General features: G+C 35.8%; 2 protein-coding genes across 2 annotated transcripts; both read right to left on the bottom strand.

Annotated features, from left to right (window-relative positions):
• Nucleotides 1-434: 434 nt before the first annotated feature.
• On the bottom strand, nt 435-4,579 carry LOC130902974 (putative uncharacterized protein DDB_G0271982). The gene is made up of 2 exons (XM_057815258.1): nt 2,146-4,579; nt 435-1,798 (listed from the first exon to the last, which is right to left on the bottom strand). The coding sequence occupies exon 2, from the start codon at nt 1,773-1,775 to the stop codon at nt 435-437; it is 1,341 nt and encodes a 446-aa protein (XP_057671241.1). The 5' UTR covers nt 1,776-1,798; nt 2,146-4,579.
• Nucleotides 4,580-5,119: 540 nt separating this feature from the next.
• LOC130903025 (uncharacterized) lies at nt 5,120-17,890 on the bottom strand. Its single transcript, XM_057815293.1, has 2 exons — nt 13,723-17,890; nt 5,120-9,279 (listed from the first exon to the last, which is right to left on the bottom strand). The coding sequence occupies exon 2, from the start codon at nt 7,492-7,494 to the stop codon at nt 5,593-5,595; it is 1,902 nt and encodes a 633-aa protein (XP_057671276.1). The 5' UTR covers nt 7,495-9,279; nt 13,723-17,890; the 3' UTR covers nt 5,120-5,592.
• Between the last annotated feature and the right edge of the window lie 1,229 nt (nt 17,891-19,119).

Below are 19,119 nucleotides of genomic sequence, written 5' to 3'. Positions count from 1 at the left end.
TTTTTTATTTCCTCTATTTTCCTTCTGTGTCTATCTAGTCTTTTATTTCTATTGCCCCCTGGCTCGTCGTATATATTGATGATGTGTATTGTTGTGTCTTGTAATTGTATTTGGATGGTTGTGGTATTCTCGTCAGTCATAGAGGTGATCGTAATCGGTTTGTACACGGCCTTTGTGATTGTACATGTTTTGCTATGTTTATTGTGTCTCGTTATTATGTAGTTAGGAGGTGGCTTTATGTCGTGGAATGGCTCTTGTATTAGGATTATGTCGATGTCTTGTTCGTTACATGTTTGTAGCAGCTGGTCTGTCGCTCTTTTACCCTTTCCGCTATTATGCTGTAAAAATTTTATTGTCATCTATGTTGTTGTGTGTTTTGTGTTTGTGAGTTTCTAGTTTGTCTTTTGTTTTGTGTGTGTGTGTGTGTGTGTGTTTTAGTAGTTAATGTTGCGTCTTGTCTCGTTCAGTTTTTTTATGTATATTGGGCAGTTTCTGTCTCTTGCTTCGTGTCTTGTTTGTGGTAATCTAAGCAGTCTGCAATTGTGGCAATTAACGTCTGTCGTTGTACATGTTTTTGGGTCGTGTGCGTCTCCGCACCGGTAGCAGGTGTATTTTTGGTCAGTGCAGTATTTGGCCGAGTGTCCGTATCTGCTGCATTTGAAGCATAGGGTCACCGGGATGTGTTCTTGTGTGTAGAGTTTCGTCAGGTCTATGTATATGTGTTCTTTTGTCATAATGGCTCTGAAGATGTCGGCTGGGCATTGAAGCAGTATATTTTCCTTGTAAGGATTGCGACATGGTCTACCTCCGAGTCTCTTGCACTCTGTTTTAATTCTATTCCCGAATTGTCGTTGTAAGTCCTCGTTCTCGTTTAGTATGTCTTGAAGTAGATCTTCGGCTTTTATTCCTTTTTGTACGCCTGTGATGAGTACTATCGGGTCCTGTTGCGTCGTCATTGCTTTTGTCTTTAGATTTGTGTTGTTGTCTAGTTTTTCTTTTATTTTTGTTTGTGTGTCTTTGTCTTTGTTTATAAGGATTATTCCGGTTTTAGTTCTTCTTATGGTCTCTATGTCAGTTGGTTTGACAATTTTTTTAACAATATCGAGAGCTCTCTGAGGGTCCTCTGTGTCGTTTTTGACCAGGGTCTCGAAAACTCTCGGTGTTTTCGGGGGGGAGTTCCAAGTCTGTGGTTGTGGTGCTTGTGCAACCAGCGAGGCGTATGTCCTTGTTGTGGGTTGAGTCGGGAGGTTTTGATGGGTGACTTTAGGTTGTGGAGGTGTTGGGGTTGACACTTTGTTCAATCTGCTCTCTAGGTCGTTTACTTTATTTAAGATCATGTCTAGTTTGTCGTTATTTTTGTCTTTGTCCGTGTTAGTCTTTAGTCTGTTGATCGTTACTTCTTGGTCATATGCAACAGCTATGAGTGTATGAACCAGTTGTTGCATTTCGGTCATTGCTTCCCGTACAGTCAGTTGGTCTTTTTTGGTAAAGCTGATCTTTCCCTTGGACTCTGGTGAGCTTCTGGTTATGGCCTGTTCTACTGTTTTGGTCAATGTCTTCGTCCTTTTCATTATATCTGTCATACTTGTTTCCTGTTGTGGTCTTGTTTGTCCTGCTTCCTCTTCTTCTTCTTCTTCTGAGTCAGTTTCTTGTCTTTTTTTTTGCTTTGGTGTTCTCTTAGTCGATTTTTTATATTTAAGTACGGGTTCGCTCAGCGTTCCCGTCATGTCATTTTTCCCGCTCGTGTCCGAAGAATCACTTTCGGTTATATCCATTGTTCATATATTGTCCCTGTATACTAATTTAAACTAAATATAATATAAATATTGTCCAGCACTTTAACACGTGCACGCGATTTGAAGCCGAGAATTTAAGAGATAAAAGTTTTTTTTTTTTTTTTTTTTTTTTTTTTTTTCTACTTACAATAATATAATATAATATAAATACTGTTCAGCACTTTAACACGTGCGCGCAGTTTGGAGCCGAGAATATAGAGGTAAAAAGTTTTTTTTTTTTTTTTTTTTTTTTTCTTTTTACTTACAACATAAAATAATAAAAATGTTCATCACTTTATCACGTGCACACGGTTTGGAATTATTATTTGAGATAAAGTTTCTTTCTTTTTTTTTTTTTCTTTTTACTTACCACGCAATACAATAAAAACACTGTTCATCACTTCGTCACGTGCACGCGGCATGAAATAAAGAATATTTGAGATCACCGTCGATTAACGCCACTGAATCAAACGTGTCCGTTCTCTACCGAGTTCGGATATAAAGTGGGATCGTTGATCGTTACAGAGAAAGAGACACGGGAGTTATTGGATAAGATAAAATTTGGAGGATATCGATTTTATAGTCCATTGACAATCCCAACATGCGTCCGAATAAATCCCGCTGTATTTTGATTTCTTGATTTTTTCCACCCACTTTGACGGTTTTCTTTTTGTCCAACTGACTCAAAAAATTGTGAACTGGATTTTTCTTGATTGTTTTGTCAAATCGGTTAATATCTAATGAACATTCAGAAATGAATGTTTTGCGTAGATCATCACCAATCTTTTCAACATTCAAAAGAAAGTTATCTACTTAAGCTGAAGCAGCTTTACCTGATGCAATGTTGAACAATTGATTTGGAGGTAACTGGGTACTAAATGGATTGATATATTGATTAAAAGATGTAACAAATTTTTCCAGTTGCTCGCAACTTTTTTTGATGTTTGATGGCTGTAATTCTGCTGAAATATCTTGTTTTTTATTAATGCCTATCTCTTCAAAAACGTGAGTGATAATAGTTGATCGAATATCATGTCTACGAGCCCAACGTTGACGAGCTGCGATAGAATCTGTCAAATGAGTGATTCCAGTTAGTCGCCTAGCAGCATCCGCATTGATCGTTTGCTCTAGAGTTAAGTCGATTGGCTGCCTCGAAAATGGCTTTCCTGTACGTTTAATTCCGAAGAACCCTTTTTTAAAATCTTCTTCCAGCCCAGGATGAGTTTCAGCAACATTCATGAGGTTGTAATGATACGTAACCGTCCATCTCGCATAGTTTTGATGATTAAAAGCAAAAAATAAGTTGGTAATTTGTGGTAGAATATTTCGGAATAATTCAAAATCTCCCAAACTGCTAAGAGTTAAGTAATGATGTACAAGCTTAACATACACCATATAAAACTGAGCAGTTTTACCAAATTCACCATGGATAGTTTGTTCTTCAAATTTTGCATACTTTGTACACAATTCTTTGAGCTTTTCGTCGTGTATAATAAATATTGGTGTTTGGCAAGATTGCAATCTTTGCAATTCTTGCAATATATCATCAGTTATATCGATATTTTCCTGTTCCAAAAAAGATCGAAAATGTAGGATTTGCAACCCTAACGCCATCATAGGGTGTAATCTCTTACACCGGTTAAAATGTTTGCCATCTAGAAAACTTGCGACCGACCCACTCGCGAGCAGCTCACTCTCTACCATAATTGTTGACAATCTAAATATGAACTAATTACTTGAAAAATATGTTTACCAGTTGTAAAATCAGATAACTCCCGACAACATTAAAATTGATTAATTATATCATTTTCGTGAATAAATCTAACGAATGCAATTAATTGAGCATTTCCTGTAATATCTGTTGTTTCGTCGACTTGTAGAGCAAAATTCGAATTTGCAAGAGTTTTTGCAGTATTTTGCTCAATATTTTCTGACATATCTTTAATTCTGCGATGGATTGTATCATTTGAAAGAGGTATTTTGCAAATATCAATATCAGCTGATCCACCAATCATTGTTTTTACAATTTTGCGACAAGCAGGTAATATAATTTCTTCAGCCAAATTTTGAGGTTTTAAGTTAACAGCAATCAATTCAGCTATTTCGTAAGAAGCTACTTGAGCCTTTTCAGACACACATACTTGTTTTTCAAAAACTTTTACTTGCTTAATTTTTGATGATAAAGACCTTTCAAAGTAGCTTTTATCTTTTGTTGAAAGCGAAGGATGATTAGTCACCAAGTGACGTTGGAGTTTGCTAGGAACCATTTGATAATTTAAAACCAAATATCAGACACTCGGGAACAACTATGTCATATACCATTGTAAAGGTAAATCCAAATTTCAAAAAATCATCATTATATTTCCGATGGACAACGTATTTTTTTGAGCAAGAAGTATTTTTACTTGTGCCGGGGTTGGCTCATTAACTTGGTCCCTAACGTTATCATTATCACTATAATCATCATTAAACTTTCTTCTTTTTAACTATTCATCAATTTTCAGAAGGATCTAATAAAATAAAAATAATATTCTTGAAACATTTAAAAAAATGGTTCAAATATTACCTTTGAATTTATAATAATCTAAATTATGCACTCACTTGTAATTTATGAATATGGAAAATTAAACCTTTCTGAAATTGTGAAACTTTCACTCAAATACAATTTTCCGTAGATAAAACTTGAATTTTATGCGAAGAAATACAGCGTGTGCAGCAAGTCAGCTCGGGATTCCCCGTGAGATGTGAACACAACGCACGTGTTCAATCTCAGTAGCATTTAGTAGAGTGCGATAAAAACAAAAAAAAAACTTATTTGGAAAACCGTGTAAAACAAGTACTGTGTAAATCGGGGTTAGGTGTACTGCAAAGTTATTAAATTTACAAATTTATAAATTGACACTACATGCAAATAAATTAATGTTAAACCGAATCACATACATTTGCCAATTTTAACAAAAGAAAAGGTGCGGTAACTACTATGGAATATCTTGTGAACCCCAACTATCACTAAAACAACACGTTTTGTACGCAGAAGTGGCAAGTGTGCGCCGACTTTAGACATATTCCTATTGCTATGCACGCCGCTTTATCATAATTTGGTACTAAGAAAAAACGCGTTGCAAAGCAAATAATAAAATAATTTATTTTTTTGTGGATTCAAATATATATTCATGTTAAAAATATTTTTCTTTTTAAATGATATAATTTAATAATATTAACATTATTATATATTTGCAAAATTTGGCGGCACAGTGGTTGAGAATCACTAGGTAACTACAATTCAGCTGTTTCGAGAAAAACGCAAATTAAAGTTAAGCTAAGATTTCGGAAGATTGTGGAGACTAAACTAAAAGTTATTTTACTACCATTTCAAGATTATATTTAATTAGAAGTATTTATGTCTCGTTTTGACCACAATTTTATAAGAATTGACGAAAAACAGTTCTTGAAATTTAATGTATCCTAAAAAAAATCAGTTACCTAGTTTTAGCAATAAGGATATTTTTGATGTTGAGTTAGAAGTAGTTACATACCAAATGATCAATATTGTTTTTAATAAAATGATTTTTCATATCCAATTCAGGAAGCCTTCACAGTACAATGTCAGAGTCAAACTAAATAATTCAAAAACATTAAGCAAGCAGGGTAGTAAATGAATAGTTTATTTAGTATTTATAAGTTTTTATTTACAGTAATGTTAATAATATTTTTTTACAAGCAACAAATCAAAATCCATAAAATCAAACGATGTTTTTTAATTAAATTTACAAAGTTAAAAATAAAAATTGAGCAAAAACAAAATAGTAATAACAAATTATAGATTTTCGTTGTCAGAATCATCAAAATCGCATTCGGGCTCGCCGACATCTCCATCATGAGGCAGATCTAGGTAAAATTGTTTGTACCTATCTCCGAGTGCTGGGGGCTTAAGCGAGAACAAGGAAACCAGATCCTTGTGTTTTAAGGAGGTGATTGGGATTGGTTGGTCATACCTCTGCTTCAGCTGTGATAATGTGTGCCGACGGCTTCTTTTATTAAAATCTAAGACTTTAAATGGTTCATCAAAATTCTCCCTGAATCTCATCTTATACGTTTCGGATTTTTCGAAACGCATCCAGCTCATTTTTTGCCACCGCACTTCCTCTGAGTCTTCACCCTTCTTCCGGTTCGTGAGATTTTCCTTCATAAAAAGCTTGTAATCATTGATATTTTCGATCTGAAGATCGAACACTTGGTAAGGTTTGTCCCCTTTTCTTCTTGCGCTTCTTGCGATCTGCTTCAAGTCTTCCGGCCACGACACTTTGCCTACTCTTTGCAGCTCGGTGGCTACAGCTGAATGCATAGAGTCACACTCCATCTGTGTGTGGCCCGAGACTAGAAATTTCATATCGATGACTGATATATTTTGTAGCTCCTGCACAGCAATCATGAACATTGTTGCGATGAACTGATTAAGATTTTGCCCACCACATCTGTCACTGTAAAATACTACGTTTTTTACGTTACTGGGGAGGCCTTTTAAAAACAAGTGAACGCAACTTGCTATTTCACAGCTTCCTCTACCTCCTTGGGTCTGGTCCCACATGTAGCAAAAACCTTGCTGGGAGTTCAGTGTGTATATCGTAAAGTTGTAAGTAGCGAGTCTTCGTTTATAAAATAGAGCATTGTTAGCAGGATCAGATGGTACGAGAAGTACTTGCTGCAAATCGAAATTAGCACATACAGATTCCCCATTAGAATTTTGTGACTCTTCTTTGTCTTTCATTTTTTCGGCACGAGCTCTATCTTTTAGCTGAAAGTGCTTTGTATACTCTTCCTTCAAGGTTTCTTTCTCCTTTGATGAAGCATTGGTGTAATGAGAGCAAACTCGGCACTGATCCTTTTTTGGATGATGGAATCCCAAATTGTAGCATTCGTTAAAAATTTTTTGATAAAAAGGTAAAGTTGCCTTCGGTTCACCATTTTCACTACAAACCTGAATGTACAAGTTGAACATTCTTTTAATGTTTAGACTTTGATCCAGGTAAAGGCGCTTGGTGGTTGCACGACAGTAATGAGACGGCATGACAGGGAAACTTTCTATGTGTGCTTTTACATTTTGAACAATAGTTGGTGGAGTTTGCTTCTTGATGTGTCTTCCTCTCTTCCTCTTATCTTCTTGATTTGTATTTTCTGTGGTTCGCTTTTTCATCGCTATGTCTACAACACCTTTTTTAATGCCCAAAATATTGAGGAACATTGTCTTACACCCTTTAACTTTTTTTCCCTGGCTGGGAAGATAGAATGTGACGGTAAAATTGCGTTTTGAATTATCGGCTGTTATACGCTTTTTAGTCAATTTTTCAGTGTTGGCGTGAATAAATTCCCTTTGTCTGCTGTATTCTCCTAATGCATAATAGGCTGAAAAAATCCTATTTCGCTCCTCTTCCGAGATTTTTTCGTTGCATTGGCTCCTGCAGTTTTGGCACGGGGGTTTCATTTGGACAGCAGGAATGACTTTCTTCCGAGAAGAGACATAGGATTCGCCCCTAGCCCTCTTTTCCTTGCTTATAGTCCTTGCCCATTTTTGTTGACATCTAAGCCGTTTTCGAGGTTTTGCCGTTGTCTCTGGAAACACCTCCATTCCATCGAGACGTCCACTGTTGCTCTTCACTTTTGGGATCCGATGTGTATGGAGATTGTCAGTGTCACTTATAGAGGTTTCGTCTGTAGACATTTCATCGGGGCAAAATTCAGAGTGGTCTGATGAGAACAAAGGCTCTTCATCAACTCCCTCATCCGAATCACAATTTAAGTTGAGAGTGTCGAGTTTCTCACCTGGTCTTGTAGTGTTGGTTTCAGCCGAATGACTGGGCCTAGGGATAGAATTGCTATCGTATGATGTACCATTTAAATTCCTCAATTCTTCTGGTTGTACCGCTAGTAACGAGAAATATAAAATTAGAATAATTGATTGTAAACCACTATATAAGTAAAGTGTTCGATGAATAGTTACTCACAAGTCTCTCCAGTAAGGTTATTTGCTCTGTGATCTTCTGGTATTGCGTGATGACGAGAGGATGGACTACATGATCTGGCTTCTGATTTCAATCTGCAGTCGTTACCTACATCAATATAAATGAATGTAAATTGTAAAATTATGATATATTTTCTTAATGTAATTTAAAACCGGAATGGGGGCCCTTGCAAGGATTACATGAATAGTAGATAGAATTAGAAAAAAAATTTTAAATTCTTGCATGACGAAAATTTGAATGAAAAAATGTATACAACGTAAATTGAAAAAAATTAAAATGTGAATCGAATCCGTTTTGAAATCAATAAAAAATAGAATACTGAGAGGTACTTCAACCCGGCACCTGCATCAAGCATTTTCTGATATAACTATGCGAGCGGTGATCAGATATCAACCAAAATCAACCGGCCTCAACTGAAACTCAAAATTTGTGAGAAGAAAACAAAAGGTAAAATTGCAGTATTGAATTGTAAACACATTACAATTAAATTTTAATACGGTGTCTTTGATTGCTTTCTATGCTTACCGTGCCGCCAATGATCACATCAAAGGAATCGCCGCCATTAACCCGGTAGAATTCGTTGCACGGCTTAACCTATTGGCTGCGCTGTTTTCGTCTTTTTCAAATACGTTTACACCTAAGTGCATCTAAATCCAAATGTTCCGAAATGATGATTCAATAATAATGTGATGATTCAATAATAATGACCGGAATAAATTCGTGTTTATGAAATAAGTGACAAACCGATTAAGGCACGCTAACCAAACGACTATTCCGATAATTTTAATTTCGGCATTGTATTTCATTGCTCTGTAAGTTCTAGTCTAAAAATCCTTTTAAACACTCTTTGATATTGACAAAATGAGTTGGTATCCACAATTTCCTAAGTAAATTATTGAGTCGGTAACGGTATTTTAATGAATTGAGTAATAAAATTATACTTACTTATGTTGATGTTGCATAATTGCATAATACGTTTTGTTCTTGAAGACATCTTCGAGTTTTAGAAGAATAAAGCACTAATAAAGAGTTAAAGAAGAATAATATCACACACTGTTAACATCCAACTAGCTCGAAATTGTAGAAAGCCTTACCTTAACCTTACCAAGACAACTAGAGCCACCTGTTGACAAAAATCAAGCCCCAGTCTTGTAGTGCTACAACTAGACATGTTGAGTTGCCTACTTGTTGCTTCAATCTTGCAGCTCTGCTAAGTTGAACAACTAGATAAGTGAACTTATCTAGTTGTAGATCGAACATTTTTTCTGATCATCAACTTATATAGTTTTGAAAACTCTAAGTAACTCCTGTAAAATGTCTACAACAGATACCTAGTTGTAGTATGATGTGGACCTCACCTAATGGGATTTATCTGTGCACTTACCCAGATTTCGCCAAATTTGTAGTTACCTAGTTGTAGTACTCACCCCACGGTATGAAGGTGACTCATGTAAGAATATGTCCTACTTCCCTGCAGTGGAAAACTGGAAAATAAATTTTCTCTGGTTACAAAATATTTGTTATCTGAACATTACATTGATTTCAACGTATTTATTAAGTAATAAAGAATAAATAAAATCTGATACAATTAATATCCAGCATTATTGCAACCTACAGTTACTGAGTAAACACACTAAACCAAAATGTATCGCATCAAACGTTTTGCCTTTGAATGCCCACTATGTTGTCTCTTTTCGGTGCTCTACTGCTCTGTGATGCACCTTATTGGTCGTTCGAATCGTCATCTGCAAAGGAAACTTCCTTTTCTACATCGGATCCACCTAAGATCAGGACCCTCCATGATGCCCTTCTCCCAGTGAAAGACTTCGAACTCGAACTGGCATATTTCCGAATGTAGACGTTTCCGCCGAACCAAGTTTGATCACTTCCTGATTCCATATGCATTTTGTATGTAAAATAGTTGATTACAAAATATAAGTGGTGAAATTACTTGATACCAAAAATAAATGGAAAAAATCTGATACAGTTTATACTCAGTAGGGTGGCCCTTATTTATAGAGGTGATTTTTTTTTGAGTTTTTTCAAGATGCTACCCCCTAAAATGGTTCTGTGTCACGAAAAAATGATCATCTAAAAATTTCAGCCAAATTGATGAAGTCTAACCCGTGCCGAAAACGCAAAGAAAATTGTAGAAATTAAGTAGCGCGCGGTGTCACTTGAGCTGCCGCGAAGCGCCGCGAGAAATGTTATCACGTTTTGTTAGTGCAGGCAACATTACGTATGAGGTCATATATCAGTAGTTAAGTACTGTAATCATGTCATACTAAAAGAACAAAAAATCTACTGAATACAGAATGCAGTCTGACTTGAAAAAACCTTAAACAAATCTTATATTGCAACATGAACAACAAAATCAGAATCATTAATACTTACCTACAATACAATACACACTACACACGAATATCTTTGATTAATGAAATATGTACGATTATAGCCTTTATTATCCCGATCTACTGGTCTGACGAAGAACTCTGGCCATCTTCAAATCGCGCAACTAAAGTCGATTTTTTAGAATCCGGATACTTCTTTCGATGGTCCTATACTATTTTCACAATGAACTGTTTCTGCTCGTCATTCGTGCTTAATTTATCGTTGTAATCTTCAATCAACTCCACTCCCCTCTCTGCTGTATCGTTTTTGACTCGAATTCTGCTTACAATTGCCTTTGCCTGTTGATATCCTTCATCGGTGTCCCACTTGGAAGGGGGTCGTTCAAGAAAAGATGCGTCAATACAAAAACGAGTAAAAAATATTTTTGTCTTGAGCGAAATAAATTCATCGAGTTCTCAAATTCCTTCGATTTCGGAACGCTTCAAAGTTATTCTTTTAGGTACAACATCCTCCTCTTCGTACAAATCATCATCGTCAAAATCATCAACATCAACTGAACTTTTATTTTCTGACGAATCTTTTCTTTTATGTCAAAAGAGACATCTTCATCAAAAAAAGAGAAGGCGACGGCCTCTGGTACCACAAATGTCTTAAAAATTTATTTAATGCAACTTCAGCTGCATCCGCATCAACTTTTCGATATTCATGTAATTCTTTCAGTAAATTCAAATCAGACCGCGGTGCCTTCGTCGCTAGCGAACTTGAAAACCACATTTTAACGTAAATTTTAACTATGAAACTGCTGATGTCGCGAATACTTTCTTTAGTAGCAATATTCATTTTAAACTGATGCCAAACATGAAAATCTTAAGGTGTAAATTGCTTTAGACATCCACCGGGCGTGGTGCATAACGCCGGGGAAATGGAATCGCACATTTTTAGGAGAAAAGTGTCCTAAAAAAATTAGACATAATTCAGCCAGTTCCTTGTAATCTCCTCTTGCAAAATTCTTTAGACTTTTCAAGTACTCAATCAAAGCAGATTTGTCATGTTCGAAAATTTGGATCACTTCTCTCTCCTCCATGCCTGTCGAAAAATCACGTTGCTTTATTTGCGGCCTAAAATCCTGGAACCTTTTAAAAATTGCAACGTTCGGACCTGACGTTCCCGGTAATTTCTTCTCAAAAACCGCTCTTAAAATTATTTCTAAAATATGATGTCTGCACGGGAGATACAGCAATTTCCTCTCTAACAACCTCTCCAGAAGAACGCAGGCACCATTCTCTTGCCCGGTGTTCGAGGCAGTCGTATCGAAAGAACACGCTTTCACTACTCCTTCCAAGCCCCAGTCGCATAATGCGTGATAAATCGCTTCAGCCTGCGATTTCCCGGTACCGCTGTCTAATGCTGGAATGTGAAGGATTTGTTCGACCTCACCATTGCTGATGATTACAGGTAGTCGATCAACAATTTCATGGCCAGTCAACGAAGGTAAGCACTTCCCATCCCAGTGGACTACAGCTGCATTCAAATCGATATTTTTAAATTAATTTTTGAGTTTTTCGACTTTTTTTGCTCGTAGTTCACGACGTTATCGTTGCAGGGACGTTCTATTTAAAACCACGTCATTCAAATCCTGACCCAAGGCATCTGCCACGGCTGAAATGAGATGAATTGCATCACGATCACTGACCTTACACCTATCGAGGGTAGAAACTAAACGCTCGGTGATGATTTTCTGACGGCCTCGTTTTTGCGTCTCACGCGCTACACATGGAACTGGCACTTGTACACCTTCATTATCACCAATATCTTCTTCACTCACTATTCAGCATAGTAAACAAAACCACAACATTCTACATCACTCAAAAAATATTCATTCTAAAGTGTACTTCTACTCACTCTCTCCGGCAAATTCTTCAAATTTTCTCTTCTTATACATTTCGGCTCTCTCAGCACGCTCCCTCGATTTCACTTCATGTACTGTCAGCTGTTTATCGATGCCATACATATAACCGACTCTTCCTCTCATTCGCTGTTTTTTTAAAAATTCCACATCTTCCGGGATTTTCATCAACGTCAAAGCATTTAGCGCAGCCACATCAAAGAGATCGTCAAGTTCACTGATAAATGTCTGTTCTTTCTTCAATTGGTTCGCAGATTTTTTTTCTGGAGTCAAACTCGCATACTTCTGGAGATCTCTCCACTCTTAGTACAACTTTTTCAACTTTGGAATACAATTTTTCTCACTCTGGGTTGGAATTCTTCCTTTCTCCCAGAATACCAACGTTTCTCGAATCGCTAATCGTGCAGCTTCGTTCAAGTTCAAACGCACCTCTCTCATATTAAAAAATAACACTTTCAACACATCTCTTTTCAAGGGTAATTTGTTCCCACCAATCTGGGGTGAATAATTACCGACTAAAAATACTTCCGAATCTTTACGCAGAGTTTTTTTACTGGACGACGTGGCCATAGCGACGAACGAAGAAGAACTGAACGAGAACGCCCGCTGTTCATTAATATTTTACTGTAGAACGCGCCGCAGCCCCGCAAACAAGTTCGGACAAGTCTTTATTATAACGACTCACGAGTGTTACGTGAAACGTTCGCATCACTCGTATAGTCTGTTCCTGTTCACATTAAGAAAGGACCTCGTCAATATTCAGCTAATTAGTTACGTATCTTAGGTGGTACGTATTTACTCCGATTTTGAAATATAAGGCACGTAACGCGGCATAGTGCCGCGCAGCGCGAAGTGACTGATAGGTACGCGACCGAGTACTCGGAACAATAACATTTCAAGCATTTTCGGCACATGTTAAACTTTATGAATTTGGATGAAATTTTTCAGGAATTATTTTTTCGTAGAACCATTTTAGGGGGTAGCATGTCAACATTTCCGACTTTCAAAAATAAGGGCCACCCTAATATGCATTGAGAATAATATTTTTCTACGATTGAAGGTTTTAGTATTGATTTATTGCTTCCTTTGTCTATTAATAATTTTAAATTTGTTTTTTTGATTTCAATATACGGTAATGGGTTATTTGCGGCTATATTTATCTCAATTACTTTTAGTTTTTCTTCCGAGGCTCTTTCTATTCGATCATTATCTTCGTCGCGTTCAAACAAATGTTGAAAATCAATTATTTCTTCTTCTTCCTTTTCTTCGCTATTTTTATAATTATTATTATATAATTCTTCGGATGTAAAATTTGGTTCGTTTCGTGATTTGAAATATTTATTATTGCTTGTATTGTTATTATTATTTATACGTCTACTAGGTCTGTCAGAGACATCGGTAGACATCGGTTCTGGTCTAGGTAAACGGTTATTTATTTTCTAATTTTAATTTGAACAATTCCCAATTTAGGGTTTTTGGACTTGAAGTTGCCATTTTTATATAGTCTGGATTTTTTTTCAAGTTTAAATTACTGAATGTATTTAATAATTTATCTAAATCGTTCATAAAATTATTCTCAAAATTATTAAATTATCTCTTCCTTATTCAAAGTTTTGATAAGGATGGATAATAAAAAGGAATAAAAATAATAAGGAAACTTGGCACTTACAGCTATCTGAAGTCCTGTCCCTCGTTGAATACGTAGTTTTAGTGCTGAGGTACTGAAGTACTTAGCCGGAACTTTTATCGCACTTTGCGTAAAACTCGCGACCGCACTAATCCGAATGACGGCGCTACTTATAAATTTCGGTTTTCGAAATTTATTTTTAAAAAATTTATTTTGAATATTTGAATGAATACAATTAATCTCAAGATCGAACTAATTATAAACATTAAATATTGTCAAGTTGTTTACAAAAATCTTATTTATAGTAAAATAATGCCGATATATGTTTGCGATATTTGATATAAAATAGAATAAATGCTGATACATGTTTATGATATTTGATACAATTGCATTGTTTATAAAATGTCCTTCAAGAATAATAACATAATAAAACATAAGGAGTCTAATTTAGTTCGTTTTTTTATATTTTTCTGAGGAATGGATTGCTTTTAACAAATTTTTGTTTTCCTGTATATTTTCATAGAATTCCATACAAGTTGCATTTAAATTATTTTTAACAATCAACAAGGATTTCAAAGTTTCCATTTTATATTGGGTTTTCCCTCTAGTCCAGATGGTTAATAAAGAAAAACCCCGTTCGATCGGTGCATCAGTTACTGGGATACAGAGGCAATACTCTACCAATTCGCCAAATATTATTGGACACATCATTTTCTTTAAGGGTTTAAAAAAATTTCAATTCACCTATCTGATACCGAAACACAATTTTGTTTCCAATGCCCAAGTTTCTGTGGTGGTGTGGTGTAGCACTGAATGAAACAGATTTCATCAAAGAGCTCAATTAAATTTATTTCCGCATAATGTTAAATTAAATAGTCACAGCATACTTGAACCATTTGATGCGTATGTTTCATGTTTAATATAATCCAATTAAACTTCTCGATTCCCTTAAAATGGCCTTCCCATTATTCCAGATACTGAACTTGTAAAATTCCACCACTTTTTCTTTGAAAATATTTGATTTAACTAAGCCCTCTTGCTGACATAATACATTCCTATTTTGGTACGTGCATCCGTCTGAAAATATTACAATTGGTAATTTTCTTAGTAAGCAGTGTCGTTCTAAGTAGTCTAACAAGCAAGAAACGAAGGTTGAGGCACACAATGAAGAATCAATTTCAGTGAACCAGTAACACGTTGCGTCGCTGGAGCCACAATTAAAGATGGTAAAATTATGGCAGCAAAGTTTCGTTTTAAAATAAAGATGGCTAGCATTAAGGGCTCGTTTACATTGGTCAAGTTACTTGAATCAAGTTTACTTTAGTCAAGTAAAGTGTTAACACTACATTCAAGTAAAAAAACGATTTCTGAAAGCTTGAATTCAAGTGGAGGAATTGTCTTGTGGTTTGTAGTGAAAATGGCGGCCCCTCCTGATGATATAGCTGATGCTATGCGTGGAGTCGTTGCACTGTTAGTACCAATAATAAGCGATTTTACAGTAAGTGTATTAAGAAAAACTGAAAGAAGAAGAGCAAGGGTATGGATAAGGAGTTGGATTCGTCGTAGATTACAACTCTGAGCTTCAGATACCTTACTCAGAGAATTAGCTGTAGAGGACCGTGATTCATATAGAAAGCATCTCAGAATGACGCCTAACAAATTTGATGAACTATTGTCTTTTGTTGAAAAGAAGATTGCAAAAGAAGATACAATGTTAAGGCAAGCGATACCGGCAAAGACTAAACTGGAAATAACCTTAAGATATTTGCTACTGGTGACAGTTTGTCATCTCTGCAGTACCTGTACCGAGTGCCAAAATGTACAATTAGCAAATTCATACCTGAAGTTTTGGTAGCCGTTCATGAAGTACTTGAAAAATATATCAAGGTAAACTGAAACACATTATATTTGTGAGATTTATTGTACAATCATGTTAACAGTTACAATTAGGATATAAATTTTCAAATCGTTTCATCATTTCGTTATTGTTAATTACAATTTCTTCAACAAACATCAAATTCTAAGAATCATTTTCTTGGGAATACTCGTCGGTTTGTAATGTAAAGCTGTTTTCCAAAGCAGTATTAAGTTAATCGTGTGAAGTTGCTTGTTGATGAATCCCTCCCACATCAGTGCTGTCAGATCCAGTGGTACCTGGATGTTACTGGGGATAGTGCTGAAGAACTATGATTTTGCATATTTTGTTTCAGTGATTTAATTCTTTCAGCCATCAGAATATTTTGGATAGCTTTTTGGGCTTTAAGTGAGTTTATGAGATTTAATAGCCTCAGTTGCGCTGAAACATATTCTCCAAAATGAGACAGTTCATCACAAGCCGGTTTAACAGAACCACTTTTATCAACTGGCTTAACAGTTTGCGATATTTTTTGTAGCTCATCTACAATGCTTTCAACCGTAAGTATTTCGGATTTTTCAAACTTTTTGGAGCGCGGAGGCTGCATTCCAGTTGTTTCAGAATTAGTAATTTGTTTTTTTTTGTTGTGGTTGACGTTTCAAAGAAATTGGAGAATCCACATCCTCTATACCTTCAATATCAAATACGTCAGTCACTGTAGGTAGATTTTGTAATTCCTTATCCTGAAATGAAACAAATTAACTGTACAACATAATACAAATATTATAAACAATTGTGACAAATTATAGAAAAAATTTGTTTCAGGTGCCAAGTACAAAAGAAGAGTGGGAATTAGTGAAACGCAAATTTGAAGTGCAGTGGAACTTTCCCAATTGTGTAGAGGCAATAGATGGGAAACACATCCAGATTAAGTGCCCTCCTAAGAGTGGTTCTAATTACTACAACTACAAGGGTACATTCAGCATCACATTATTTGCGTTAGTTGATGCAGAATACAATTTTTTATACATAGATGTCGGTGCTAATGGAAAATCAAATGATGGTGCAGTTTTTCAAGCATCTACCTTGAACATTGCTATGGAAAGTAACAGCCTGAATTTACTGCAGAATACGATTCTTGTTGCAGTTGATGCATTTCCATTAAGAAAAGACATACTCAAACCTTTCAGCAAACGGAATTTATCAATTTCAGAAAGAATATATAGACTTTTTAGAGCACGTAGAGTTTCGGAAAATGCTTTCGATATTTTAGTTGCTAAATTTAGAGTCTTTGAACGGCCAATTGCATTGTCTCCCGAAACTGTTGATTTGGTTGTTAAAAGCTCTTGTGCACTTCACAACTGGTTTCGTAAGTGATCAGGCAAACATTACCTTCATCCGTAGATGTAGAAGATCTTGTAACATGCACAATCATACCAGGTACATGGCACGCCACTGTCAATACATCATGTCTCATGAGTACATCGAAACTGACTTCCACTAATGCGTACAAACGTAAGCTGAAAGAGTCTAGAGAACATTACGAAAAATCCTTCTGTTCAAAAGAATGGTCACTGCCTTGGCAATGGAAGTGGATTGGTGCTGAACAACCACCACCCAATAACCTTTAACTTCCTAAAATGAAACGTATATGCTACCTGTTAATTACGACGCCGTTTAGGCTGCAGTTAATGTTTACGACCCACCTTCATTTTAATGAAAATAATAGGTTTATCCTGCCACAAATAACTAAGTATTTTTTAGTTTTTTTTTTTAGATCAAATATTTCAGTTATGAAACCTGTTAAAAATCCTGGGGACAGGTAAAACTTCACACATACATTTCTCATTGTAAAGCACTAATTAGGTCTGAAACTGTAAATATTTATTAATAAATGATGTTAAGTCACAAAAACATGATTTTTTTACTTACTAGTGTTAAAGTCGAATGTCTGCTGGACGAAGATCCCATTAAAAACCGTGCTGCATTGAATCAGCTTAGTTTCGGTTCATAAAGTTCATCTGTTCCATCACCAGATTTAATTGATTTCGTAATTCTAATACATTCCTGGCTAACGACTCTTTTAACCTTAATTTTAGATCTTATCACTTCCAAAGTTACATTTGAAAAAGTGTTTTGCAATTGTTCAACTAACCCTTTAAATGCTGCTTCCCTCGAAATTCCTATTTTTGTACTCTTTCAAAGACGCGTTCCACTGTACTGGGTAGTTCTCATAAATCTCAAGGAATTCAATTATTATCTGTGCACTGTTCTACTTCACATTTTTCGAACCCATTGTTAAAAAAATACGCTCGTCAACAACAACATTCATTGTGACGCCAGATTGTAGGTTAACCTTCTCTACAGCTGTTTACTTGAAGCAAGTACATATGATCGAGTTTGAACTTGCGTTTACACTGGTCAAGTGACTTGTTTCAAGTGCATCCAACTTGACTGAAAAACAAACATGTACAACTTTTACTTGTCACTTGAATCTAGGAGTCAAGCACTACTTGAACGAGACAGAAATTACTTGAAAAAGCGTTTACACGCGTCAAGTTGCTGGACTCCAGTAGACTTGATTCAAGTAATTTGACCAATGTAAACGAGCCCTAAGGTAAGATGCAACCTTCACTGCCTGCAAGTCCATTGTGAGCAGAATAAGTTCGTTATTCTGGGCTTTTTGTTTGTCTTTAGCTTTTTTGTCTCTTGCTTGGTCCTTGTTCAAAATGTGTTTGTTCCAAACCCTTTCTTCTACTTTTGGACTTTATGTTCGCAGCATAGATCACACAAATCTTTTTTGGGGTGAAATAGCGCCAAGTTCTCTTGATGAAACTTTCTTTAGAATATTTTTCTACATGAAATAGGCAATCCTTTTTCCGTACAATAGTTCTTGTAAATTTCATGAAGATTTGATAATGATTTTATTTCCTCATCCAAAAAAAGCTTTGGTGAGTCCCTGCGTACATAGTGTGAAGGTACTTTTGCCAATTGATCAAAAAATTCTTTTAAAGGAATATCATAAGATAAAGATTTTCGGACACTATAGCTATTGTTTCTTCGTGACTGGTTCAATTTTCTTTTCCGGTATGCATTGCTGGCACGGAATTCTTTACCCAACTCTGGACTGTAAAAGGTTTTAGAGCAAGTGTATTCAGAAACATTTTTCTGCATACAGTCCAGGTGTTCTCACCATCATTTAGAGTACATACGAAGGTTCCAAGTCTCCTAGAGTTTTCATTGCTACTTTTTGTACACATTTTAGTGCCAATTCGAGAAAAATGAGATGAAACGAATACTTTTCTTTGATCCCAAATCATGTTTTTCCAAAATTCTGAGAATATTTTATTTCTTGTATCCTCTGAAAATTTGCTGCAGAATCTGACCTTTGATGTTTCACATTTTTTTGACGCACAACGTGGTACAAGCTTTCTGGCGCTTCTCATTATATCATGTTTCACTTTTCTCTCTCTTGAGCGAATGTAACCTAAATGCGCCTGTCCTGTGATTCTCATCTTCTTCGTTCTATTTTTTTCCACTTTTCTGGATTACGATTCTTCTATCTTTTTCGGCCTTCGTTCATA

This window comes from Diorhabda carinulata, chromosome Y, assembly GCF_026250575.1.
Source record: "Diorhabda carinulata isolate Delta chromosome Y, icDioCari1.1, whole genome shotgun sequence".
NCBI lineage: Eukaryota > Metazoa > Arthropoda > Insecta > Coleoptera > Chrysomelidae > Diorhabda > Diorhabda carinulata.
Note: the sequence above shows the minus strand (reverse complement) of the source record. Positions and strands in the feature narration are given on the sequence as shown.